The following is a 26091-nucleotide window of genomic DNA, read 5'->3' as shown; positions in this document are numbered from 1 at the left end:
TCAGATGCGTGGGGGCGAGGCATTCGACGAAAAAGGGGCTTCTTCCGATTTTGTGCCCGAGCAAAAACAAACTTTTTACTTCATGCATGCAACATCTAACCATCCCGGCAGATGCACGATTGGAGGTTCAGCGGACTCATGATAATGGCATGATCTGGCAGACAGGGCCAACGCGATTGGCTGATAAAATCAAGGACGAGCTACTAGATGCACGTCAGATATGCGACTAAAATAGCTGCATGAGTGGAAACTCTGTAATGCACAGATAAACGTTCGGAGCTAGAGATCAACCCCCTTTCTCACCGTACAATATGCAGCTTATGTGAACTACCGGACGGGGATGGTTTCTTGTTTCCTCATGGCAGTGATAGGTTGTGAACCTCTGATACAGGAGCTGAAGCTTACGTGATATATACTTCATGTGAAAACTTACACCCTGCCGGTATCAGGAAGCAAATACTGGGAAAGATAAGACATGCTTTTCTTCAGTCTTCGGTATAGTTGCTGTATCTAGCTACGAATAGGCATGCTGTGGAAAGTCACTGCTTTGAATTGAGTTGTTGATTTTCCAACTTGAGAAATGACGCAGAATAGCACTACTTGAATCTAAGCTCTTGCTTAGACTCAGGCCCGCCCCTTAATGCTTCACGTTGTCGTGCGTATTAAGAAAAGCACATTGAAGCTAGTCTTGACTCTGCGGAGCAATTGACTTCGACATTTGAACTGAAACTTAAGATTTACCCAGTATAAACGCGATCGGGTTGTTTATTGCACTCGTTCATCTGGCGCTAGTATGTGCTCCCGTGAAAGGCAAATCTACGCTCCGAATATAGTTATCTTCATCTCGATGGCGGTGTTGACGTGTTGACCATGGGAGCAGCAATATTCCGACTGCCATAGCAGCAGATTTCTTCCAACAAGTCAAATATCTTCCGACTCTTTCCAACAACAACTTTGTCTTTTCGTTGAAAAGTATTTTCGTTGAAAAGGACTCTCGTTTGCTACCGGCTAGTACTGGGATTACTGGTTCAGACCTGGGCCTACTTGTTCAATATACCCCCTTTGTTTGTTTTTGACCAACGTCCAACCCTTGCTAGTGATGTCTCAGGATGCCCCCATCGCGGTTATAGGTTTTGCATACCGCGCTCCTGGTGTTGGAGGAAAGGGCCTCTGGGACTACCTGGCACAAGCGAAATCGGCTTGGTCCAAGATCCCTGCGGACCGCTTCGACCAAGATGCGTACTGCCGGCCGGGCCCTGAGAAGTCTGGCATTTTCCGCGTCCAGGGCGGTCACTTCGTGCCCGGTGATATTTACGCCTTCGACGCCGCCTTCTTCAACATGAGGGCGGAGGAGGCCAAGAACGCCGACCCCCAGCAGCGCATGCTGCTCGAAGTGGCCCTGGAGTCGGCCGAGATGGCGGGCCACAGCCTCAACAGCCTCGCCGGCCAGACTGTGGGTGTCTTCATCGGCAGCGGACAGCATGACTACTCAGCGTGTCTGACCGACGACAACTTCGCAGTCAAGACATTCACCGCGACAGGGATTGCGCCTTGCATGCTTGCAAACCGCCTATCCTACTTCTTCGATATCGACGGGCCCAGTACGGTGCTCGATTCGGCATGCGCTTCGAGTGCCTACGCTGTGTACCAGGGAATCTTGGCTATTCGCAACGGAGACTGCAAGGCCGCGTTTGCTGCATCAGCCTCATTGAACATCAGTCCCGGTGGGTTTCTAGCGCTCGAGAAGACAGGGTAAGTAATACCACTCCTCGATGTTCTCTTTCTTCTATTGATTGGCGGTTTGCGCTGACTCTGAAATTGGGCAGAGCATTATCGGACAATGGTAGGAGCTACTCCTATGACTCGAAAGCTTCGGGCTTTGGCCGTGGCGAGGGTGGCGCCTGCCTATTTCTCAAGGCTTTGGACGAAGCCATAAAAGATGGCGATCCTATCCAAGCCGTCATACGCAGTTCGGCTTGCAATCATGGCGGCAGATCTGACGGTATCACCATGCCGAATGGTGTTGCCCATCGGCAATTACTTCGGAGAGTCCATGAGGCCGCAGGCTTGGACCCATCTGAGACAGCTGTTATTGAGGTACGTTCATGATATGCCCGGACAGTTGTTCTATCATTCAGTAATTGATATGGAGTTTGCCCCTGAGTGGGGGGATTTGAGTACATTTTCGATGTATTGCCCTGAATCTGAACGCCAACAAGGATTCAACTACACATCTACACTTGCTGACTTCGGTAACCATGATCAGGGCCATGGAACAGGGACAGCAGTTGGGCAAGTAAAGACATGTTGAAAAATGTGATGGGATGTCAAGGCTAATGTCGAAACATCCGATAGTGACCCCATCGAGGCAGGAGCCTTCACGTCAGTGCTGGCTCAGAATCGCAATGCCTCTAATCCCATCTACGTTGGCTCAATCAAGTCTAACATGGGGTTTGTGCTTCATCGCCTCTTTCTCCTGTGACCTGGAGCTAACTTTGTCCCTTCAGACACCTGGAAGGAGCGAGTGGGATGATTGGCATGGTCAAGGCCATTTTTCAACTGAAGCACGGAGTTGTGTTGCCAACGGCAGGATTCGAGTCTATCAATCCCAAGATTCAAGACAAAGAGAAGATTATAGTCCCCCGGTCCCAGATACCGTGGCCTCGGGGCGAATTGAGAAGGATTCTTGTCACAAATTTTGGTGAGAGCACGCCCATCGCCCCAGAAGCCTCTTCAACCTGACCCCGATTCTGATTTTGGCAACAAAGGGTTTGGTGGCAGCAACGCTGCTGTTATCATTGACGGACCACCGCCAAAAGCCGTCCTACCCGACACCAACGGCTTCTCCTTGAACGCCAATGCTCCTCACAGAAATGGCGCCAATGGCAACCATCTCCATATTGATGGCTTCAAGTCTTCGACCAAGCGAGTCTTTGTGTTCTCAGCAAAGTCAGAAAGGAGCCTTATCGCCTACTTATCCTCATTTGAGGAACATCTCTGCACAGTACCCGAGACCGCCGACTGCGTGATGAACATAAGCTATACCTTGGGTCAGCGTCGCACCCACTTTCCCCATCGCGTCTGCGTCATTGCCGATACAATCAAGAGCCTTATGGAGAAGCTCCCCAGTGCCAAGCCAAGCAGATCCAGGGAGCGAATCGTAGCCTTTGCATTCACTGGACAGGGCGCTCAGTACGTATTTGTCTGGACCATTTGCATTGTCCATCAGCTAACCCGGGAACCAAAAAGATATGCGAAGATGTCTGCCGAAATAGCACACTACCAGGCGTTCAAAAAGGCTATTGAGATGGCAGGAGCACACTTCTTGCAGTTTGGCGCCACCTGGAGCTTGTCAGACGAACTTGCGAAGCCTGAATCTGAATCACGTCTGAACAATGCCGAGATCAGCCAGCCTGCATGCACTGCTGTCCAACTGGCTCTTGTGAAACTTCTAGAGAGCTGGGGTGTGACGCCGGCAGTTGTTACTGGCCACTCCAGCGGCGAAATCGCGGCCGCATTTGCCGCCGGTCTAGTGTCTTTCAAGACGGCATGTGCTGTCTCATATTTCCGAGGTCAGGCAGCCAGCCGACTATCAAGCAGGCCGGGCGGAAAGGGCGCCATGCTCGCTCTAGGAGTCGATTCCGAGGAGGCTTACAGACTCATCAAATGCCACTCAGGAGGTGCCTATGCAACCGTTGCCGCCATCAACAGCCCGAACAGCGTTACTATTTCCGGAGATGTCTCAGCCATCGAAAGTATACAGAATGGTGCGGGCGAGGAAGGCTTGTTTTCTCGACGACTCAAAGTTGAGATGGCCTACCACTCGCGGCACATGGAGAAGGTGGCTGGCTACTACCTCGAAGCTATTAAGTGTTATTGCGACGAATATGCTGCCGATTCACCAACAGACGAGAAAGCTTGTACCACATTTGTCTCCTCGGTCACCGGGAAACTTCATGAGAAGGCTACGATTGATGCAGATTATTGGGTGCAGAACCTGGTTCGTCCAGTGAGATTTGCTGACGCCATCCAAAATGTCATTATGCCCCGGGGTAAAGACATGGCCTATAAGAGCGGCATAGCTGCCAACGTCATCATCGAGATTGGTCCTCATGCTGCGCTGAAGAATCCGATCAAACAGACGGTTGAGCTGGCTCAATCTTCGAAGATTGCAGGCCAACATATTTCGAGGGTGACCTATCTTCCTTCGCTGGTGCGAGGCACAGAGGGAGAAGAGGCCCTTCTCGATCTGGCTGGTTCGCTTTTCGCACTGGGATATCCAATCCAGCTCGGGGAGGTCAATGGGACTAACATGGGCAATTCCGATGTGGTGGATGATCTCCCGGCCTATGCGTGGGACAAGTCTGCAAGCTACAAAATCGAAACAAGATGCAACAACGAAAAGCTGTTCCCCGGTGAGCCTTACAACGCTCTTATCGGGAGACTGATGCCCTCCAACGGCGGTAGGGAGCGTGCCTATAGACAAGTTTTCACGCTCGACGAGGTGCCTTGGATTCGCGACCATGCAGTGGCTGGTGCTGTCGTCTTCCCCATGACCGGTTACATTGCTTGCGCCATCGAAGCGGCTCGAAAGACTTCTTCTACTTCCGCTGCAGCGTTCGTTGTTCGTGACTTCTACATCAAGGCCCGCATGGAAATTCAAGAAGAACAGGTTGTCGACATGGTCACCAAAATTAGGCCAGCCGTCACTGGCGCTGCAACCGTCTCTGATACGTCTTGGGACTTTGAGATATCTTCCTGGGACGACGCTGGCGGGTGGACGATACACGCACATGGTGCTGTCCAGCCCGAGATGACCAACATGAAGGCGGATACTACAGGATTGCAGGCCTCGCTTTCTCTGGTGGGTACGACAGGGGAGCTTGTCGAGCACGACCTCGCGAAACATTATCAGGAAGCTAGCGTTAGGGCGACTCGTTTTGGACCCAGCTTCCAGAATTCAGTGAGATTCTTTGAGGGAAAAGGTTATACAGTACTCGAACACAAGCTGCGTAACCTCAACGATACAGGATATGACCCTGACTCCGGTAACTCCCCTGTGACGGTCGACCCCCGACGCTGGATGGATTCCTACAAGGGGTGCTCCTCTTCAGATAACTGATGATGGAAGACTGCCTGCCCAGATGCCCAATTATATCAGCCGTTTCCGCGTTTCCAATACTATCCCTTCAACGCCTGGACAGCGATTCGACATTGTTACTCGACTGTTACATTACGACTTCAAGGGCGGTCGTATGCAAATCGGCGTGGCCGCATTCACACGAGACTTGGATAACACACTGACCCCTATAGCGGAATGGGAGTCGGTTGCCTTCCGTACCGTTGGATCTGCCGAGGAGAACATTGATCCGGCTGCTAGCCTCCCCGATAACTGGGGATGGGAGCTTTTGCCAAGTCTGGAGTACCTCTCTGAAGCCCATCTGAAGAAGATTCTCCCAGAGCATGCCGATGACCAAGCTGAGGAGACGCGCGCCGAGGACCTAAAGAGGATAGCGTGGTACTATATCAACAAAGGCCTGGTAGATACATCCCAAGACGACCGCTCGAAGTTACCATATCATCTGTCCCAGTTCGTCAAATGGGGGATCCGGCAAAATGCTGCAAGCAAGGTGACTTTGGCCTCGGATGCTGAGGCGGCAGAGCTGCGCAACATGGTCCGTAGTCGAGACGCCCAGGGTGAGATGCTCTGCGTCCTAGGCGAGCAGATCGTGCCCATTCTACGCCAAGAGGTTGAGCCACTCGAAATAATGCTCAGCGACGGCCTTCTCACGCGCCACTACGAAGCCGACGCGATGAACGCCCATTTCAGCAAAACCATGGGCAAGCTTGTTTCCCACCTTTCCAATCTTGTGCACAACGTGCGTATTCTAGAGGTCGGCGCTGGAACGGGAGGGACCACACTCCCTGTGCTCGAAGCGCTCACGCGCAATAGAAAAGAAGGAGGGGCTGTTTATGTGAACTACACATTCACTGATATCTCACCTGGGTTCTTTGAGAACGCACGCGAGAAGCTATCTCGTTGGTCGGGCCACATTACGTTCCGGAAACTAGACATCACGCTGGACCCTGCGGAACAAGGTTTCGCCCTTGAGGATTTCGACGTTGTCATCGCCGCTAACGTTCTGCACGCCACGCCTCATATGCGCGTGACTATGGCAAACGTACGGAAGCTGCTCAAGCCCAGGGGGAAGCTCTTGTTGCTTGAGGCGAGCGCACACCCACCTACTCTCCTGCCCTTCTTCCTGTTGCCAGGCTGGTGGTACGCGGAGGATCAGTACCGCGACCGAGAGGAAGGCCCGATGATGCCGGTTCTCGTTTGGGACCGCCTGCTTAAGGACACAGGCTTCTCGGGCGTGGACATCAACGTCAGGGATACGCTCGGTGGCCAGGAGCAGGTGATGGGCGTTATGTGTGCCACTCGAATCGGCAGGATGGAGGAGCACCGACTCGTGACAGTATGTGGGCCTTTCATAGACAACGAGGAGATCGCCTTCGCAAAGGCGGTCGCCGACGCTGTGTCCAACCGTTTCGACTGCGCAACCGATATCAAACCCTTCATCGCAATCGACCCAGCCGATGATCCGCTCTATATTGTGCTAGATTCGCCACGGCACAGTCTGATGAAGGATATGGATGCCGAGAAGTTTGGACGCTTGAAGGATCTTTTGGTACACAATTCTGGATTGCTGTGGATTATTCCTGAGAACGGGCAGGTCGAATGTGGCACTATTAAGGGAATAATGCGCACATTGCGGCTCGAGGACGAACCAAAGAATCTGATGCTCATTGATCAATTGCCGCTGACCACATCCGCATTGCCAGCCATCGTGGGCCTCGCCGAGAAGCTACGAGACCCGGAAGTGACCCGCACGCAAGACCTCGACTTTGTCTGGCACGAAGGGTCAATCCACGTGCCTCGAATGCGACTATTGAGAGAGTTGAAAGAGCCGTTTGCCGTCGAGCAGGGGATCTCGTGCCGCAAGATGCAGAACATATGGGAGGGCGAACGCGCTCTGGAGATGACGATTGATAGCGCCGGAAGCCCCGACTCGATCTACTATCGTAGGACCGAAGTTCTCCAAGATCTTCTCGGGGACGAGGAAGTGCTTGTAAGAGTCGAGGCAGCTGGTGTTAGTCAACACGACCTCAGCCTCTTACTCGGTGCTATTCCCTGGGCTCCGCCCGGCTTCGATGGAACAGGCAAGGTTGTCAAGGCCGGGCGCGCTGTCGCAGACTTACATGTGGGAGACGCTGTCTTTTTCCTGTCGGTCAACAGCAGCGGTTTTGCTACGTACAAGAAGTTGCCTGCCGCCCACGTCTCTCCTGTCCCCCTCCATCTGCATGACGGACGCCGCGACAATGCCGCTGGCGTATTCTGTGGCAATATTCGCATTGATTTACACCGGGCGCCTTGAAAAGGGCGAATCAATCCTGATTCACGGGGCCTCTGGGGCTCTTGGCCAAGCATGTGTCACTATCGCACAGCACCTCGGCGGCGATGTATATGTCACTGCTGGTACCAGCACCAAACGCCAATTCCTCCATGAATCGTACGGCATACCGATAGACCATATCTTTTCCAGCCGCACAGTTGACTTCCGCAACCAGATTCTCTGCGCTACGGGCGGAAAAGGAATAGATGTCATCGTCAACTCACTTAATGGTAAATTCTTGATGGAGACATGGTCCCTTGCTGCGCCCTTTGGTAGGTTCGTCGAGATTGGTAGGAAAGACGCTCTGCAGAACACCAACCTCCCGATGAAACCGTTCGAGGATAACGTCACATTCCACAGCATTGATCTGCGGAGCTTGGCCAAACATCGCCCCGGAGAGTTGAACCGCATTTATTCTATTTTTACCGACCTTGTCCGGCGTAAGATTGCAGTTCCAATCAAGCCCGTGTCGATATTTCCAATATCTGACTTGGAAGCTGGATTGCGCAGGCTTCGGTCTAGAGAGCACTCTGGCAAGGTCTTGGTGACGTTGGGACCAGATGAGCGTGTTATGGCCGAGAGCGATCTGCGACCAACCAATGTCATTTTGAACCCCGACGCTACTTATATGATCACAGGAGGGACCAAGGGTATCGGCCTTAGTTTGGGTTACTGGATGATCAACCATGGTGCTATGAACCTGGTCCTCCTTGGCCGCAGCGGAGCTTCAGGGGCTGAAGTGCAGAAACTCTTGAACAAGTATAAGGGGACCAGGGTATGCGTAAGGGCTTTGGCATGCGACGTCGGGTCTCATGTGGCGCTTCAAGGCGTGATGGAGTCCATTGAGGATCTTCCCCGAGTTCGCGGTGTTGTACACAGCGCTCTTCTACTCAGCGACAAGCTGTTCGAGAATGCCACGTACGAGGACTGGCAGATCATCATGCGACCCCGTGTAGACGCAGCCTGGTATCTTCACGAGCTGCTCCCTAAAGACATGGACTTCTTTATCGGCCTCGGCTCTCTACTGGGCGACACCAGCAATCCGGGCCAAGCCATCTACGCCGGCTCGGCCGTCTTCTACCATGAGTTCGCCAAGTACCGCAGCGCCCAAGGCATGCACACGGTCTCCATCGCACTGCCTGTCGTGTTGGACGTCGGATATGTCGCCAGTAACAACTTGAGCGACCTCCTGCAGCAGACTCTTGGAGCCACACTCACCATGGCCGACATCTGTACTCTCGTCAAGGGCGCCATCCTGGGGGTGGCGTCACCGCTCCATCGCGACGCCAAGGCCATCGCTTGCACTTTCTACCTAGACGGCCAGCCCATCCGCGACGGGCCGTGGGACTACATCCACCCAGTGTACTCGCGCGAGCGCGTCAAGGAGGAGGCGGCCAGTAGAAAGAAGCTGAATATGGTTGGCGGTAACGGTCCCGGCAGTGGCGATACGCCTTCTTCCACCCAGAACGGTAACGGTGGCAAGGCCTGGCAACAGGCAATTGGCGACGAGGTCCTGCCTGGCTTGACCGAGGCTCTTATCACCAAGGTCGCGGCCATGACCATGCTCGACCGCGACGAGGTGGACGCTGACGCACCCCTGGCCTCGCTCAGTCTCGACTCGCTCGTCTCGGTCGAGCTGCGCAACTGGATCCGTCGCGAGGCCGGCGTGGAGCTCGTGCTCAGTGCCATTACGCAGGCAGCGAGTCTCCGGGTTTTGGCTATGGAGATCCTGGCTCAGAGGAAGTGACTCACACTAGTGGGTAGATGTTTTGATCTGGATCTCTTGAGTTTTGTACGTTGGTCTGTTTGGAGGTGTCAGTGCTAACCTCAATTGAGGCCTGTCGTTGCGTTTCAGAGCCAAGTCTGGGCATAGTGGGCACAGCTACGTGTTTGTAAGTTGACAACCAACAGCTTGTTTCCATTGGCTGTACAGCTCTGTACATTCATTTTTGTTCCTGCGAGGCGCGTCGGTAGCAAATATGGAAGCGCCCCAGGCTGGTGATGTGTGAATGGGATGCTGCATCCTCTGTGGAGAAGCTGCGCCACGAAGTAGCAATTATGCAGTATGTTTTGACCAATACAACCATCCCTATACCCAAGATATACCATTTTGGAGCAGCAGTGGAGAGCCCTAGCCTCGGCTCTTTCATCATTATGGAGTATAGCGAGCATGAACAAACCATATCCGATGCCCTTAAACACCCAGCTCTTGAACCCGACGACGATCACATATTAGATCCCAACATCGACGTGGAGAAGTGGTATTCGGGCTTAGCTGATATGCATTTCGCACAGCCCACATTCTAACGCAACGACGTCGTGCTTGATGAGGATGATGCCCAGGATAGATTTGTGTCTCGCCAGCTATTTCAGCAGCTCGCTTCGAAGGGGCAACTTTCTTCTGGATTAGATACCGAGGACCTATCCCATGGCGGTTATTCTCCAAGGATTTGCGTCCCACTAACGTTCTGGTTAATAAGGACCTCCGAGTTGTTGCCGTGATAGACTGGGAGTTTGCCTATGCTACTCCATCCCAGTTTTCTTTCGATCCTCCTTGGTGGCTCTTGCTGGCTAGACCGGAGTATTGGCCTGATGGCTACGAATCATTCATTGACATATACAAACGACGTCTCGAAGCCTTCCCCCGTATTCTAGAGGGCGAAGAAAGGAATATGAAAGTCGGCTCCGAGAAGGCCGGCACGACATCGTCTATGTCAATCGACTGGAAAGTTCCTCTTTCACAGCGATTGAGGGAGAGTTGAGAGAAACAGACATGGTTGATTAGTTACGCTGCTAGGGAGAGTTGGGCTTTCGATTTCATATTCTGGAGGTAATTACCTTGATGAGAAACTTTTCGGGCCTAATGAAGATAATGACTACTATCAGAGGCTGAATTTTCTCAACCAGTGAGAACTTGGGGCAATGGAAGCTATGGTTGGGTTAAAGATTGAACAGCATAAGGAAGGTGCTCTAACGTCATTGGACCATGAACCGCGACAGTTCAGCTGGCTAAGCTCATGGTTTGAAGCTGAAGGTAGATTTAACAACATTCAATGGGGCATGACACATGAGGAAAGAGGGGGAAAGGGAGGGAGGGAGAATATCGAAGGGGGTGCCGTAGAATATAGCAGGGATAGTCCCCTACGTGTATATACAGCATGAACAGTGATCTCTTCCTCTGTTACTTTTCTCCCTTCTAGCGTAGCACCTGATCACTATTTACCTGCTCGATATATTTCCCTACTTACCTTCTGCTGCTAACAAGGTATGCGACATGAGAACATAAATCCCTCTTATCTTCAGGGATTATTGGGTACGAGAAGCCTCCTAAGTTAGTCTTAGCTTATCTTTACATTCCTCTCCTCGCAGCTAGTGCCGTCATCGCTATCCTGGTCAGTGAACAACTACTAAGCCTCTTTAGTATAGTAATATCAATCCATTTTACGTTTCACTCGATTTATAAATACGCCTCACATGGTACCAATCGCAGTAGCGGACCCTTTAGTTGGGAAGCTCTCATCTCATATTCTCATTATAGTAAGCTATGAACCACTATACATTACGACTAGTTGCCCCCAAGGGCAATGCGGGCCGAGATAGAATGGATAGGCAACCCCGGAACTGGCCTGACCAGTAAAGTGGGTTCCTGCAGGAACGGTGAGTTTCGCCTTGAGGGTTTGCAATTAGGCCTGCTTGTATTAAGCGGGTTGCTGGTACACGGGCGTTGGCTGCGCCGTCTGATTCTGTGCATAAACGGGCGTCTGTCCAGCCTCCGCCGGCTTGGGGCCATGACTGTGTCCAAGCTCGACGTTACCCGGGTTCGCCGCAGGGTCGTGGTTTCGGACACTTCCAAGGACGAAGAAGACCAGGTTGATTATGCAAAGGACCCAGGCGACGGCACCCAGGGCGGCACAGGCCGCCATGGCAGAGCCGAAGGCGTGGAAGCCCGGGTAGTAGTAGTCGCTGTAGTAGGCCAGCAGGAAGGAGGCCCAGGATGCCGCCCAGGCCCAGCCCGAGAGCCAAAAGATGCAGGTGAGGATATAAGCGACTAGCATGGCAATGCGGTAGTAGAACTGAGTGGCCTTGAGCTCCAGAAAGATGGCGGTTCCGTAGACGATCATGGCGAAGATTGCCTATTATATTGGGTCAGTATGCACCTACAGGACGTTTGTGGGGAGACGCAGGGGAGAGAGAGAGACTTACCACAAAGAGTAGGTAGCCAGGAGCGCCGGCGGAGTAGTAGTAGGAATAGTCGCCATAAAGCGACAGGGCGTAGGCTGCCAGGGCCAAGACGATGACGGCGAGCAGGATGATGGCGCCCTTGGTAAAGATGAGCCACTTGGGCTGAGGGGGCACACCAGGTGCTGTGAGCCCTGAAATCGCCATGAGGACAGACGATTCGATTAAGGATACTGAGTCGGATAGCTCGTATCAGGAGAGGTCTGAAGGGGTAGAGTGAACAAAGCTAGGCAAGAAGTAATATGCCAAAAGGGGAGGACTCGGCAAGTATGTAAGTGAGAGACGCATTCCCCTCGGGAATGTGGTCATCTTCACAATATATAAGAAAGGCGCATCTAGACCCAGTGAAAGCGAGACCAAGAAAATGCTTGCCAGGAATGTAATTTGCCTGCAAGGGTTCTGTTTGGAGACCCCAGATACATCCGCCCGTTGTCTCACCACCTTTTTGTCACAATGGCCCAACTACTACCGATGGGCCACAAGTGACAAGCGCCAAAGAAGAAAGAAAAAGAGCGTTGTTAGCGCCCCTCAGCCACGGGAATCAACCGAGCCATCTCAGCTAATGCGGAATTCTGCCTCTTCACATGAGCTGAAGACAGGGGTTGTTCCCTACCCCCTGTAAACCGCAGGGCATGAATTCCGGTATCAAGGCTTTTGCTATCGCGGTCACAACACAGAGAAGCTGAAGAGCGATGGCGTTGGACGGCGTCTTGGCTTCGTGCCGTTTCCAATATGAAGAGGCGTAGCCTTTGTGCCCTTTACTTAAGCTTGTCGTTTAGTCTCAAGTGCCAAGAGTTTGACTGCAGAAATAACATTAATGGCTTCAGGCAAGCGCGGACTTCCATAAAGAAAAGAAGCTAGCCCGATTCCAGCCCTATTCATAGGCAGAATCGAGGGGGCCTCAAGACCGACCTGGTGCAAGAAGGTGCATGGGACGGGACGTTGGCGCTTCGGTACATGCACGGTCATATTTCCAAGAGGAAGGAGTGCTTGAAGCCAATCTCCACCACCATCGCTCGGGAAGGAGCCTACTGCGTGACTGCTAGTGCGTCCTTTCCACACTTGGGGTCTGTTACTCTTCGGCATCTTTTATGAAGTACAGGATCGACCATCAATCAACCAGCACATCCATCATCTGTCAGTTCCATGTGTGAGCAAGTAGGATCACCCTGCCATCGTCATAATGGCCCAAGCAGACCTGCGTCCACTCGGCGGTCGAACGCCTGGCGTGGAAATACCAGTGGATGAGTATGCCCGCCAGAACGAGCTGACCATCGACTTCCTGTCATACAATCCCAGCTCAGAAGTCACGCCAGCTGCCAGCTTACTACTGCAATCCACCTGTCTAGGACAAGCGGAGGACGATGACTTGCTCCCCAAGCTTCACATTCCTTTCCGTCTTTCCCCCGACGAGCCACCGGTTATATCCAAGGACTCAGTCAACTTTCTCAACTCCGTTGCCCGAAGAGAGGATGACGAAGTCGTTATGAGGCGGGCCATCCAGACCTCGTGCGCCAGCCAGATTCGGCATTTGAAGATGGAGCTGCCATTACTAGAATCTGATCATGAGGCCGACTGGAGAAAACTACTCAGGGATGTGAGATCGACAACAAGTGTTAACCTGTACTCCAACATGCTTCCATTTGAGCCACTAGAGATATCGTCAGACGAAGCACCCCAATACCCTGAGAGTGCATATTCGTTCCGTTCACAGCTACAGTTGGATGCCCGCAATTATCAGCTTGTGCTTACCCATGACACATTGCGATATCTTGCCACAGCCCTTGCCATTGACAAGAACACTGATGTTCAAGAACGGCTACTTTTGGATGGCATGAGCCACCACAAAGTAGGTGAAAGAGCCTGTCCATTTTGAACACCGTGCTGACACATCCTCTAGCCCATTGCGTCTCGGGAAATCACTCCCCCAGTGAGCCCGCTGCTGATGCCCAAGGAGCTATATACCCCAGGCTCAGATCGCTGTCAGATCCCTTTTGCATCGGATCCAAGTAGCCTACTTGAGGATGATCTGAAGGCGGCACAATCTGTCTTGTTCGCAGCAAGCTCTCCACCTATTCTTGGGATTCCAGACTTGCCGCCCGCATCCGAGGTTGAAACATTGACCCCCGTGACTCGAAGTACGGAGTCTCTCAAAGTTGAGCAGCCTCTGATCCCCTCAAACCCGATTTCTTCACCGAAAAAACACACCATAGACTTGAGAGAGGCAGCGGGGAGCGTCAATCTAGCCTGCGATACCGATTGCGATTTAGAACATTACGCTCGGAAAGATATACCAGAACTCTTCAGTGACGAACTGCTGGAAGAGCTAAAAGCAAGCGCATTTCCCGCTAACATGGCCGTGGAGCAGGAGCGTCTGGAGCATGCAGATGCAATTGCTCGGGTCCAAGTACCAATAATGAACTTCACGATTCCAGAGCCAGAGTGGAAAGGATTGGGGGAGACAGAAGCCGGCATGTCAAGCACCTCTTGCAGGCTTTCGGGATGGCCGTAACGAAATGGAAGGGTAACCACCGCGAACGGGACTACTGGTGGGCCCCATTCCCTTCCAGTTTGCGCCTGGTATCTTTCGACGAGTCGCTTGACGGGGATACAGAGCTAATTCATGGTGATCTTCTTCGAATGTTAAATGATGCAGAATTCTCGACAGCGGCATCATACGTGTGGAAACGACCCGGCTTAGCCATTCTAAGAGAGCTTGACAATGAAGATGAAGAAGAAGTCCTTCAGGTGGGGGGTAATGGCGAGCCCACGGGTTCTCCGGGCATCCAGACTCTGTTGAGAAAGAGGAAATTTGAGTTGGACACGGCGGACCGCGATACTTCGTTGCCGTTAATTAATGCGTCAGATGTAAATCCGGTGCGCCACCCAAATCAAGCCCAATCTACGGACACGGCCAGAAGAACCAACCTACTTGTTGGCAACGATGACCCTAATGCCACATCAGCTCTACTGGCTAACTACGTCGATCTTCACACTTCGAAGAGACGGAAGAATGAGATCAGCTCATTTTTTAGCCCAAGGAAACCAGTACAAGCAGAAATGAAGGCTATTATTGATCGCCGAATTGAGAATCACACCAAAGACAACGGCTCTTCTCTATCTGCCATGAGGCCTATTGAAAAACTCAAGTCTGCCCCAGTCCCAAGTCTAGGCGAACCCTCTGGCTCGACCAAAATAATTGTGACGTTATCTCTTGGGCCTGGCATGCTCGGCTGGATTGAGAAACTTCTTCCAGAAGCTGAACTGATAGAGCGAGATTTTGACCGTTGGAACACTGTCGCTTGGGACCGAAATATGGTCTCTCGCTCACCAATCATATCCCATCTTGCTGCCGAGGCAGACGTTATCGTTTCGCCAGCCACCGGAATCATCCTAACTTCATTACTTAAAGTGATTCAGAAGCCGCTTCCTGGGCAAAAGAGTGAAACGGCGATCCGGGGCCGAATTGAGAAGGTCTCCACGAGATATGAAAGGCTTATTGTACTGGTGTCGCAGGCCAATCGTGTCGATGAGTCTACCAGAGATCTTTCGGCGTCCGAGTGTGCTTCGTTTGCTGGTTTTTCTGGTTTTGTCTTGGGACTTAACCCTGACTCTCAGGTATACTTCGTTGGCGGCGGCGAGGAGACACTAAGCAAGTGGCTCGTGGCCCTGATTCGACGACACTCGCCCGAGGCTGCCGAAGTTCAGAGTCTGCTCTTAGAGGAGGAGACAACTTGGGAGTTGATATTGCGTAGGGCTGGGATGAATGCATATGCTGCACAAATAATTCTGGCGGAACTTAAAGCAATCACCATCCGTGGTCCGCAAGGTCAAGCCATGGGGGAGTTGCAGAGATTTATCTTGATGACACCCCAGGAGCGAATTGCACAGTTCTCTCCGTTAATGGGAGGGAGCAATGTCCTTGCGAGGGTTGGTTCGGTTATCGACGCTCAATGGGAATAGGCTTCAGCGTTGTCGTATGTTCGGAAGAAAATCTTGGTCGATATACTCTTGCTTGGGAGGGTGGCCCTTTCAACCCCTGACATTTGTCGTCTTGCTGAGTATATGTCTTTGCTTCCAGGAAAACTAGCTCTGGGAAAGAACAGTGATTGGAATTGCTGGGTAGCTAGCGAACTCGTTTGAGTACTGGAACAATGTGACATATAGTTTGTCACGGACCCGATCAAGTTGCTGCCTAGATAAGCTCCCGAGTTTCAATTTGGAGCGGGCGAATTGTTTATATTGCAAATGGAGCGAGATTCGCAGTTTCTTCATTCTTCCTCTTCATCGCCGCTAGTAGAGTCTAAACACCAAAGCTTAAGACTGCTCTCCTTATTGCTTCTCTTCATCCAGGTCGGTAGCCTCCTCTTGGCCTCTTCTTGATTCTCGGCATTTCCCGTTACATCATCATCCGAGCCCGCGTCCTTATCTTGGGCTGCAAAGTCCCAGGCACCCGAGCACGTCGCGATGACGGAGCCCGCCGGATGCAGGCACGTGCTCCCAACCGTCGACTCGTGTCCGAGCCAGTCCCAAGCCGGCACGTGCGGCCCCTCGCGCATGCCTACGTTCTCCCAGACCTTCACCGTGCCGTCCGCGGTACCCGACCAGACTTCGAAGCCGCCGCCGCCGTCGTCGCCAGTAGGGAAGACGTCGCAGCTGATGCGCTGGTTGCTGTCCAGGGCGTCGCGATCCTCGAGCCAACCCAGAAGCTCGCCCGTCACCCGCACGTCGTAGACAAGGACGCCTCGCGACTTGCGCTCAGAGACTAGTAGATAGCGGCCGCACGGGCTCCAGACCGTCTGCGTCACGCCGTTGCCGCCGATGCCCACGCCGCCGGGGCTGCGTCCGGCTGTCTTCTGGGCAGCGGATTCGATGCCCCAGGCGGCTACGCAGTCGCCTGCCTGAGCGAAGTCGTACATACCGACCCAGCGCGTCCAGGTTCCGGCTGCGACGAGACCCAAACCAGTGCTGCTACTACCATCGGAAGAGGACGACGGGTGGCTAGCCAGTGTGGAGATGGTGCCGCGCATACCTACGCCGCCGCCCTTGGAGAGGTGGCGCTCTGAGGGGATTGTCTTGATGCGCAGGAGCGGCTCCTCGCCGGTCCGAGACACGTCGAACTTGGCCAGCATGTTCTTGGTAGCGGCAACGAAGTGGGTGCCGGGCGCCGGCCATAGCATGGCAGTGGCGGAGAGGAAGGTCTCGGAGTGGGCTTTCATGAAGGGGTATGAGGAGGCGGGCTGGTGTTTTGGTTTAGTAGCGCTGCCATCTTGGGAAGACACCGAGGGAGGGGGGTAGAGGTAGTAGAGCTGGATTGGTAGGTCACGGCTGGAGATGAGAATCTGGTTGGTGTAGGCCTCCGAGAGCTGGTAGTAGGGCGCCGGGCAGAGGACATTGGTCCGCTCCGAGAGGGGGATGGTGACTTGGGGGTTCAGGGCGTGGGGGCTTGATTCTGGGTCCAGTAGGTCCGAGGGCAGGATGTAGCCGTTGATTTCATTGTTGGATGAGTTTGTGAGGACGGTAGTGCCGTCTGCCGTCCTACCACTCAAGGTCAGTATACACCTGCGTACGGTATGCGGGAGAGATGCTGCTCCGTGTAAGTGGGTGTGGGGCCGTTAAGCTGGTAAGCTGGACTGCTGCTGTACATACCATTGGGCGCTTTCAAAGTAGCCGTGCAGTTGACCCTTTTTCCGGGGTGGTTGACCGTTCGGGGAATTTTGCTGTCGCCGGGTTATATCACCTGTCGAGGCAACCAACCTCACTTTGCTCTTGGGTGAATCGGTTGCTTCTGTTGCCTCTGGTCCCTCCATGTCGAACTATGTGCAATGCCGTGCAGAGCCAACAGATAGCAAGTGAGTTGCCTCTGGACTGACCAACCTACAATCATGTGTGGCTGGTTTCTCGTGTTGCGCAGAACAGACCTGCCCTTGGCGCGTGTGGCGGAGACGTTATGCAGAAGGATAGAGGGGCTTTGGACGTGTCGCATAAACTATAAGCGCAGTATGAACGTGAGCATCATCCCAAGTGTGGTGTCGCATTCGATATGTCCGTAACCGGCGAAAGCAACCATGGTGAAAACGAATTCGATTCCACTTCAGCAGATCAGCAGACGTGGTGGAGCCGGCACCCTTGTTCGAAGATTGCAGGGGTTGCAGATCAGAAGCGGTGGTGACAGAAGCGAGTCTCGGGAAGTCCTACGTCATCGCCAAACTGGCAGAGCTTCATTGCAGTGACATGTGGTTTGGCATTCTCTTTTCCGACCGCCAACAAACTGCCAGAAGGGAGGCTCTCCTTGACTGTAACTGTAACTGACTGGCCGATGACTGTTCTCCGGTTTGTGTCACTCGTCTAAAACCCCTGATGGGGGCAACACGCTATCTTTCTAGGCGTGTACATAGGCGCGCAGGTACCTGTCCAGACCTGTCGGGCCACCGCGGCCCCCTAAGGCCTTTCCGGTAGGTTAGGTGTTAGCGCCCAAGCCTGACTGACCTCTGACCACCGAGTTGCGCGCGCAAATGACGGACTGAGCTCAGTCTGGTGCATGATTGTCCAAACTCCATTCCAGCCCAAACATCACGTCCCCGTTATCTATCATAGGGGGTGCTTCCGGCTGACCGTCCTCAACTCCCTGTATATTGCGTCCGGGGTTAATTGATTGATGGTGCATCGACTTTTTCCTGGCACGCCATGTTCTCGTCATACTTGTAGAGACATATCGCCAAAGTGCAGCTTTTGCACTTGTCTGCTCACGAACGCTTTCCTCCCATCCCACTAGCTTCCGCTGACCTCACCGGCTCGACCACACGCGAAACAACCTCCTTTCCTCCGAGACTGTCCGACTTTACAGCCAAGTTCCCTCCGCTGCCGCTCCTTCACGGCGGCCAAGGTCAAGATGGGCAGCTTCTTGGACATGGTGGAGGACCGCTGCGCAGAACTCCAGAGAGTTGGGTATACCAACTTCTTCGTTTCCATGTTAGTAGTACAACATGACTGGCATCGCTTGGATGACTCCGTGACAAAGGGGAAAAGTCAAGAGCTGACGTCCTCTTTCCTACTAATACAGCCTAATCATCATCGGCATACTCTTCTCTTACCTCCTCCAGCACTACCGTATTATCTCCCGCGGCACATCCGAGGGCATCTCGCCGTACTTCGTCCTTCTCGGCGTCACCAGCGCAAACTCCCAATTCGCCAACATCCTCGCCCTGCCCCAGTCGCGTGCCGACGTCGAGTGCTGCAAGCAAGTTAGCCCCTTCGAGTGTGCCGCTGGGCTGCTGGGTATCGCGCAGATTGGGGTGCAGTGGATTTGCTTCGCTGTCATGTGAGGATACACCCCCAAGAAGGCTTCCCGGCAGGACTTGCTGCTGACGTGGACTTGATACAGCCTTGTTCTCTTTTTTGGTCTTCTTTCGCCGAGACGAGACCATACCCGACGATGACGACGACGACGTAGTCGATCCCGACCAGCCCACATGGAGGACCGCTATTGGCGTTGCTGCTGCTTGTCTGATTCACGGTCTGCTTATCGTCATTATATCGGCATCGCTCGCTCTTGGAGCTCCTGACTACCTGGCTATGTGGGCCAACATTCTTGGCATCATGTCGGCCGCGCTCGCAGCCATCCAATACATCCCCCAGATCTGGACCACCTATCACCTCAAACACGCGGGAAGCTTGAGCATCCCCATGATGTGTGTGCAAACCCCCGGTGGTCTTCTCTTCGCTGCGAGTCTAGGTGCGCGCCTCGGCTGGTCGGGTTGGAGTTCGTGGGGCGTTTACGTTCTCACCGCTGTGATGCAAGGAATCGTGCTTGCAATGGCTATTCGCTACGAATGGCCCAGCCATGACGGACACGGAGAGCCAAACACCGCTTCTTCCAGGCCAGCATTCAACCGCCGCACCACGCCTCGGGTCCTTCCCTCGCCTGGTCCGTACTCTGCCCATCTCCAGGCCTACGCCGAGACGCAAGAGGAGATTGAGGCTGCTCTTGACCGCGAGGCAGTGCAAGGTCTCGGTGAGAACCAGCCGCTGCTGGCACCCGGAGGTATCGGAAGCTCTGGCGTTCGATAAAGCCGAGGGACTACTGCTGTGCATGTATCACTCTTATTGCGTTTACTACTGCTTATACTATCGCAACTATACCGCGTGTGCACTTTAGAGGCTAGAGCCCGAAATAGCGATAGCTTAGCCCAACTTTAGGCCCTTTAGAGAAAATTGTATTCTGTACATATGTTGTGTTTGTTGTCTTCGTTCAGCCTGGAGTATCTCCTGCTTTTATCAAAGTAATAGGCAGACAGCTCCTTTCTTGGCCGAGGCTTGATGCAACTGCAAGAGCGACATGGGCGTGAAACATGACTCGCCCTCTGATGCCATTCACCACTTGCCGATCTAGGCTACTTGCACCCAGCAGGTGGTTCGCCAATTGGCGCAGGGCCCGTGTTTGCGCAGACCCTCTGATTGGCAGGAGCTGGCCACAAGCTAAGCTACAATACAGGCTTGGCGTCCAGCTGCGCTCCGGGGTGCTGCAGACAGACAGACTGTTCCGAGTCGACGGTGTCATTCTCTACCATCCTTAATCATCACCTCCTCTCGCAGCGGCTGACTAGCAAGACTCATCAGTCGCCGTGTCGCTTCTTGCCCGTCCTCTTCCCTCTGGCAGCAGAGTCTCAGTATTCTTTTTCGCCCTCACTCTATTTGCCGTAGGTAAGATACGAAGCTTCTTGACGACAGCCCTTATCGTACCACACCCCTCTCTTTATCCCACCATGGCTATCTATAGCGCTGTCCCGCCGCCCCCCGAACTCGGCGGCACCACCACCACGACGAATGCATCGCAACAGCAACCCCCAGCTGCAGTCACCGGCGCAAGCCCCCGGCGGCGCCATCGATATTGAAGCCTGGACCGTATCGGCTCTCCAATCCCTCGCCATTTCCCCCGAGGCCCGCGGCACTGGTGTCCCGCTGTCAATTCCCTGGACGGGACCACGTCGAAGCGCACCGTGACCATCGAAGATGCTCGTCTCAATGGCGAATCTATCCGCCGACCTCCTTCCGCTCGCGATAGCATGAAACGCCGTGAGGCCCTTTTGAAGGGCAAGGAGGGTAGTCGGCAGCGCCGGCGATGGGAGAATGGTACTTGCCCCCCTCCCTTATCGCCCATTAGAATGCCACTCGAGGCATCGAGCACAGCATCGCCACCGTCATGTCTTCTTCTTGCCCCCCCCTTTCCGACATTGGATCATGCACCTAATCATTGGCTAACCCCTTGCCCCTTTCTGGCACCTTCATACAGATCGTCTCGTAGGCGTCCCAAACGCCCAGCCGCCACAGCCCTACGACTGGGAGCCCCGTCCCACACATCCGGTCCACCATGTCCCCTACCAAATTGCCGCCGCCTGGGACCTGCGCCTCCGCGCTGACGTCGAGGCCAAGAAGGCCGCCGCTGCCCTCCGCAAGCAGCAGCACACCAAGACGCTCGGCGACGACGCCGTAGCCGGCCGCGTGCCCCGTGAGCTGTTCTTACGCGCCAAGAAAACCCCTGCCGTTAAGACATGGGTGCGCTCGCTCGAGGAACCTGTCCGCAAGTTCCTCGTCGACCGCCGCGTCGCTCGCGAAGAAGCCGAGGCCTCTGTCGAGGATAGCAGCGACAGCACCGAAGATGAGGAGATTGTCTTCGTGGGCCGTAATGGGACCATGCGCGACGGCTGGAAGAAGGCTCGGCGCGAGGACAAGAAGCAGGGGTCGACTGAGGAGGGCATGGTGTTTGATGCGTTGGGTGACGATGACGAGAGCAGCGCTTTCAAGTACGTACACCCTCCTTTACGGGCACTATTGCACTGTCAAACTACTCGCAAACCGATGCGGCCACATAGGGTGAAGATGAGGCTTTGTGTCGACTTTTTCCATCCTGATGATCCAATTCATTGCTGCAGTGTGCTTCCTGTGCCATTTACTGATTTAAGTACCTCTAGGCGATGGCTCACTCATTCCATCTCGGATTACTACGGTTTGGACTCCCGTTCCGTCCTGGTGGGTAACCCCTCTCGCAAGGTTGTGTACGTTGCTCCCCGACCGACGAAGGCGGGACACGCGCCGCCGGTACTGGCCAGTCTACCCAGGCCTCTGTGGCAGCTGTGTTCGTAAAATGCGAGTATAGCTGCCCACGGAAGACGTACACAGAATGTGGTGGTGGATGGAGGGTATATATATATATATATATATCAAAGGGTTTTGGGGGACATGTTGGATGGGACGAGTTGAAATATCAAGCTGGTTCTTACCAACTCACCCTTAGCGCAATATAACTTTAAGAGGTAGCTCATAGACAGACAGATAGCGGGCGACAACAGCTAAGCGCCTGCTCGGAGTCGAATGGGAGAGAAGCGAAGGAACTTCAAATAATATAAGATCGTGCAGCGTAGGCTCCTGTCCGTATTCAAGTAAGATATGTCGCGTCCCTTGTCATCCCGCCACACTACACGAGTAGCATCGTCATCCGTCTTCGTCGTCACTCAGTCTCGGGATATCCCCAGGGACATAAGCCGCGACTCAATTCGAATTAGGCCGCAACTTGAGTACTCTTCCGAAAAGTACGTACCGGATAGACTACGCATTCTACATCGTCGTTCACCCGCCATTCCTCTGGGTTACGACTCAGGACAGGAAATGGCGGTGGTTAAGGGGTGCCATCCTCCAATATGGGCAGGATTCGAACTCCACAGACCTTTCCATGAGGTGAGATAGATTCCTTTCAGGGGGGACGAGTGTGAGAACGACCACCGAGAACAAGCCTCTCGTAGCGACTAGGGTAGTGGGCTCGAAGATGTTCGAGAACGGCAATAATATGCGTGAGAACACTGAAGTATGGCGGTTAGCTGGTTTGTTCGAAGCTGCTTAGCTACAGATATAGGGGATCCAATTTTTGGGTTACACTTACACAGCGAGGAGGTTCAGCACAAGAACAGGAGTGAGGTGGTCATATGGCTGGTAGCTCATGTAGCTGGCGGGGTTGGCCTTGGTCCACACGGTGATCATGAGGAGAAAGGCACTGAGCCAGGCGTCGTTAAAGGGTCCTATGCGATGGTACAACTAGCCCGTCTCTTATATGTTCCGCTATGGTTATCTGAAGGATCTCACTGCTCTCCTAGAAGGAATCCAGCCTCTTTAGATAGTAGCGGAGCGGGGTTGAAAACATTGTCCACGCATCACAACTCTACATCTTCCTTATCCTGATTTGTCCTCATACATGTCGAATTTGAATCAGTATTAGTAATAGAGAGCTCTTACTCAAGTGAGGCCCATGGGTCTTATGGTCCTGTATGCAGAGCCAGCTCTTAGGGTTCCCTACCACTCATATGGAGTTATAGACCGAGTCGTGGTACGAGTGAATACATCCAGACTAGAGTCCTAGCACTGTCCTCGACCTTATGCTGGCGTCCTTGGCCACATAACAGGTTTCTCAATAATTGCATCTCAAGCACCATCGTCCGTACTACCTGCCCCTGCCGCTGTTCCCGTCCCGGCGAGCCGCCGTTGTCCCCAATGCAACACGGCGTTCACTCGGCCCAAGAGCATGCGGATCTGTCTGTGGAAGACCCATGTGGGCACCGTATGCCGCTTCCCCTGCTGCAACACTGCCACCAGCACCGAGGCCGATCTGAGGGGCCACCATAACCAGGATCACGGCCGAGGCCGGGGAGAGCCCCCCTGCTACGGCCACTGACCCACGCCGGGTAATGTGCGGCTGGCCGGAGTGCGGCAAGACCTTCTCGCGGGCTCTCGACACCCACACGTGCTTTAACGAGCACCACTACACTGCCGCCCACCAGCAGCAACAGTAACAACAACAACAACGGGCCCAGGATTTTATTTATGTAGAAAAGGATGGCTGTTCCACGCACAGCCACGCGGATACGGCAACAAGAAGAGCCACCGCTTGTTTTACAACGAAAATAGAGGATCGACCCTTGGTGGAAGGAAACCCTATTCTTTGATCCCGTGCGTGTTGCATACAATGTAGAACGCCTCGCGGCTGGAGACTCCGAGTGGCTCTCTGTCTCCTCTCATGGGGCTATTTCTGTACACGACTGACTCGTGGGCTCCATGGCACTCCGGGTTGCGACTCTTCCATGGGCTAGGGGTCTCGCAAAGTGGGATCGACCCTGGAAGCCCACAAGCCAGGATGCTCGTCGTGTTCTTCTTCTTGTGAAAACTAGAAAACAATTCAGAAAAAATAACAGCAGAGATAATTGAAAACTTGGTAAGATTGTGACGAGATCCAGAGACAGGAGATTATGTATTACTAATTCTAAAACTCGTCCAGGCTCTCCGGAGCATGTGGAAGGGTCTGATGCGACTAAAGATGATGATGGCCCCAGGAACGAGATGCCATGCAAACATTTGATAGACTCCCGAAACGCCGATGCTGGCCGATGTTGTTTCCCAATGACCCCCAAAAAGAGTGAAATGTTCATGAATGATGCTGAACCCAAAATCCAGACAATGCGCCATACGTAATATTCATGAATGCGCTACTAACACAACTTGCCACCATGTATCATTAATATCAACCCATTAAGATCGCCACACCAGCGGCGAAAGCCGCCGACACAAGGCCCAGGGGCGCCAGGGGGATTCCGGCAGCGTTATCGGGCTTATCCGACGCGGTGTTCTGAGCAGCGCCGTTTGCCGGCGACGAGGACCCAGCGTCGGTGCTGCTAGCGGGCAAGTTGGAGATGGTGCTGGTGGCGCCGCTGGTTGGGTCGACGGACACCGAAGCGCTCCCGCTGGCGCTGGTCACGTCTGTGCTGGCGACGGGCGGGGCCGTGGTCTTGGACGGGTCGCTCTTCTTGATATCGCCTCCCAGCTTCTCCTTGACGAACTTGGCGGCCTCGTCGGTGAAGCGGTCGAAGTAGGTCAGGTGCGACTTGGCCTCGGGGTTCTTAGAATCGGCACCCGAGCAGATAGGGTCTGTGTTGACGCAGTAGTCGCGGTGTCGGTCCGAGAAGGCCTCCAACTTAGCCATCTGGTCGCCAGGCCGCGGGAAGAGACCGTTCCCGCTCTTGCCGCTCTCGTAGTTACCCGGCGCATCGGCAGTGTGTCGCGTGTCGCCAAATGTGAGGATGGCAGACACTAGAAAGATAGCAAAAGTTGTTAGCATTCTGTAAGTGCGTTCTGAAGGCCTAGATGCAACTAGTGCCAGGCCATGAGTCGTGGTGGGAAGAAAAGGAGACTGTGGACTTACCCGCTTTGCCGGCAGAACTCTGGGGGTCCAGAGGCTCGACGGGTTTCTCGACGCAGCCCTGGAAGAAAACACCACCGCCACCGCTGAGACCGTCTCCGAGAGCGTGCGCCCCTTGGGAGTAGCCGGTCAGCACGAGTTTCGTATCCGGGCACTTCTTGTTGTAGGCGACGACCTGTTTGGCCGCATTGGCGCCGCCCTCGTGCACCGAGTCGCAGTAGGGGTCGGGCAGCATGTTCTGCATGACGATGTCCTCATAGTCGCAGCTGTCGTACCCGTCGCAGATGGCGTTGACCAGCTTCCCCTGCCGGCCCGGGTAGGGCTCGTTGTTGCCCTTGGCGACGAAAACGTGGACGTCGGTGCACTTCCCCGTGCCCGTCGACTGCCGGGCGTGTAAGCCACCGGCTGGTGTCGACGCCACGGCGACGGCCTGTGCGACGGCGGACGCGGAGAGGAGGGCGGCCGCAGCGCCGCTCAAGGTCAGACCGGATGACAACATTGTTAATCACTTTACCTCGATAAGAAAGAAGGTCTAGAGAATATGACAGAGAGAAGAGGGAGAAAAAAAAGCAAAATACGATATAAGCACAGGTGAGAAGCGCCGCAAATATTATAATAAGAAAACGGCCCAGGTAAACGAGATGAACAAGGCAGGAGCTGGCCAGAGTGTTGTTGCTGTCCAGGCTTTGGCAGCAGCCGAAGTGGGTGAGGTGCTCCTTTTTACAAGGGCCTTGATCCCAGTCTGACAAGCGAGTGGGTGAATATCCACACCACCAGGGCTGTGATAAGCTCATCCTTCGACGTCGATACAGCAAGACAGCTAGACAGCATCTGGGCAATCCCGATACATAGCAGAGGAACAGGGGTCAAGGGGTGGCTGGCCGGTGGGGTTAGGGAAGCGAGATCATCGACCAGGCACTCGCCAATGCCCACAGGGGCTCCATTTCCCTCAAGACATTGCGTAGTTTATCGTGCACGGAAACACCTGCGGTCATGCGCCTGGATGACATGGACGGCCAGCCGGCCGGAACAGATGAAAACCGGTCAGCAAACGTTCCGGCTGCTCGGGCGATGACAGCATCGCGTCGAGATGCACCTTTGGACCTTGGCCGCGTATCTTTCGATGCCAGTCGGGGTTTTGTAACAGAGTTGCGTCAA

The 26091-nt window shown here is 53.9% G+C and overlaps 9 protein-coding genes across 9 annotated transcripts; 5 read left to right on the top strand and 4 right to left on the bottom strand.

The window, feature by feature from the left end:
• Positions 1-1099: 1099 nt before the first annotated feature.
• Positions 1100-9201, top strand: PG998_004023 (polyketide synthase; the record flags this gene model as incomplete). The annotated part of the gene is made up of 7 exons (XM_066870841.1): positions 1100-1752; positions 1827-2097; positions 2333-2451; positions 2508-2701; positions 2769-5100; positions 5162-7391; positions 7441-9201. The coding sequence occupies 7 exons, from the start codon at positions 1100-1102 to the stop codon at positions 9199-9201; spliced, it is 7560 nt and encodes a 2519-aa protein (XP_066734591.1).
• A 588-nt stretch (positions 9202-9789) lies between these two features.
• Positions 9790-10216, top strand: PG998_004022 (phosphotransferase family protein; the record flags this gene model as incomplete). Its single annotated transcript, XM_066870840.1, has 2 exons — positions 9790-9808; positions 9831-10216. The coding sequence occupies 2 exons, from the start codon at positions 9790-9792 to the stop codon at positions 10214-10216; spliced, it is 405 nt and encodes a 134-aa protein (XP_066734590.1).
• A 936-nt stretch (positions 10217-11152) lies between these two features.
• On the bottom strand, positions 11153-11840 carry PG998_004021 (uncharacterized protein; the record flags this gene model as incomplete). Its single annotated transcript, XM_066870839.1, has 2 exons — positions 11153-11587; positions 11658-11840. The coding sequence occupies 2 exons, from the start codon at positions 11838-11840 to the stop codon at positions 11153-11155; spliced, it is 618 nt and encodes a 205-aa protein (XP_066734589.1).
• Positions 11841-12876: 1036 nt separating this feature from the next.
• Positions 12877-15656, top strand: PG998_004020 (uncharacterized protein; the record flags this gene model as incomplete). Its single annotated transcript, XM_066870838.1, has 3 exons — positions 12877-13542; positions 13594-14100; positions 14187-15656. 3 exons carry the CDS (start codon positions 12877-12879, stop codon positions 15654-15656), a joined length of 2643 nt encoding a protein of 880 aa, XP_066734588.1.
• A 308-nt stretch (positions 15657-15964) lies between these two features.
• Positions 15965-17503, bottom strand: PG998_004019 (WD repeat-containing protein 79; the record flags this gene model as incomplete). The annotated part of the gene is made up of 2 exons (XM_066870837.1): positions 15965-17231; positions 17343-17503. The coding sequence occupies 2 exons, from the start codon at positions 17501-17503 to the stop codon at positions 15965-15967; spliced, it is 1428 nt and encodes a 475-aa protein (XP_066734587.1).
• Positions 17504-18540: 1037 nt separating this feature from the next.
• Positions 18541-19763, top strand: PG998_004018 (pq loop repeat protein; the record flags this gene model as incomplete). The annotated part of the gene is made up of 3 exons (XM_066870836.1): positions 18541-18665; positions 18757-19009; positions 19116-19763. Coding segments are annotated over 3 exons (1026 nt in total), but the record flags the coding sequence as incomplete, so codon positions are not given.
• Positions 19764-20519: 756 nt separating this feature from the next.
• Positions 20520-21836, top strand: PG998_004017 (uncharacterized protein; the record flags this gene model as incomplete). The annotated part of the gene is made up of 4 exons (XM_066870835.1): positions 20520-20646; positions 20706-20825; positions 20986-21496; positions 21665-21836. 4 exons carry the CDS (start codon positions 20520-20522, stop codon positions 21834-21836), a joined length of 930 nt encoding a protein of 309 aa, XP_066734585.1.
• A 607-nt stretch (positions 21837-22443) lies between these two features.
• PG998_004016 (uncharacterized protein) lies at positions 22444-23364 on the bottom strand (the record flags this gene model as incomplete). The annotated part of the gene is made up of 3 exons (XM_066870834.1): positions 22444-22549; positions 22630-22740; positions 23189-23364. 3 exons carry the CDS (start codon positions 23362-23364, stop codon positions 22444-22446), a joined length of 393 nt encoding a protein of 130 aa, XP_066734584.1.
• An 894-nt stretch (positions 23365-24258) lies between these two features.
• Positions 24259-25432, bottom strand: PG998_004015 (uncharacterized protein; the record flags this gene model as incomplete). The annotated part of the gene is made up of 2 exons (XM_066870833.1): positions 24259-24824; positions 24937-25432. The coding sequence occupies 2 exons, from the start codon at positions 25430-25432 to the stop codon at positions 24259-24261; spliced, it is 1062 nt and encodes a 353-aa protein (XP_066734583.1).
• Between the last annotated feature and the right edge of the window lie 659 nt (positions 25433-26091).

The sequence above is a fragment of the Apiospora kogelbergensis genome, assembly GCF_038363985.1.
Source record: "Apiospora kogelbergensis strain CBS 113332 chromosome Unknown utg000002l_segment0_segment0, whole genome shotgun sequence".
Taxonomy (NCBI): Eukaryota; Fungi; Ascomycota; class Sordariomycetes; order Amphisphaeriales; family Apiosporaceae; genus Apiospora; species Apiospora kogelbergensis.
This window is presented reverse-complemented; position numbering and strand designations above follow the sequence as displayed.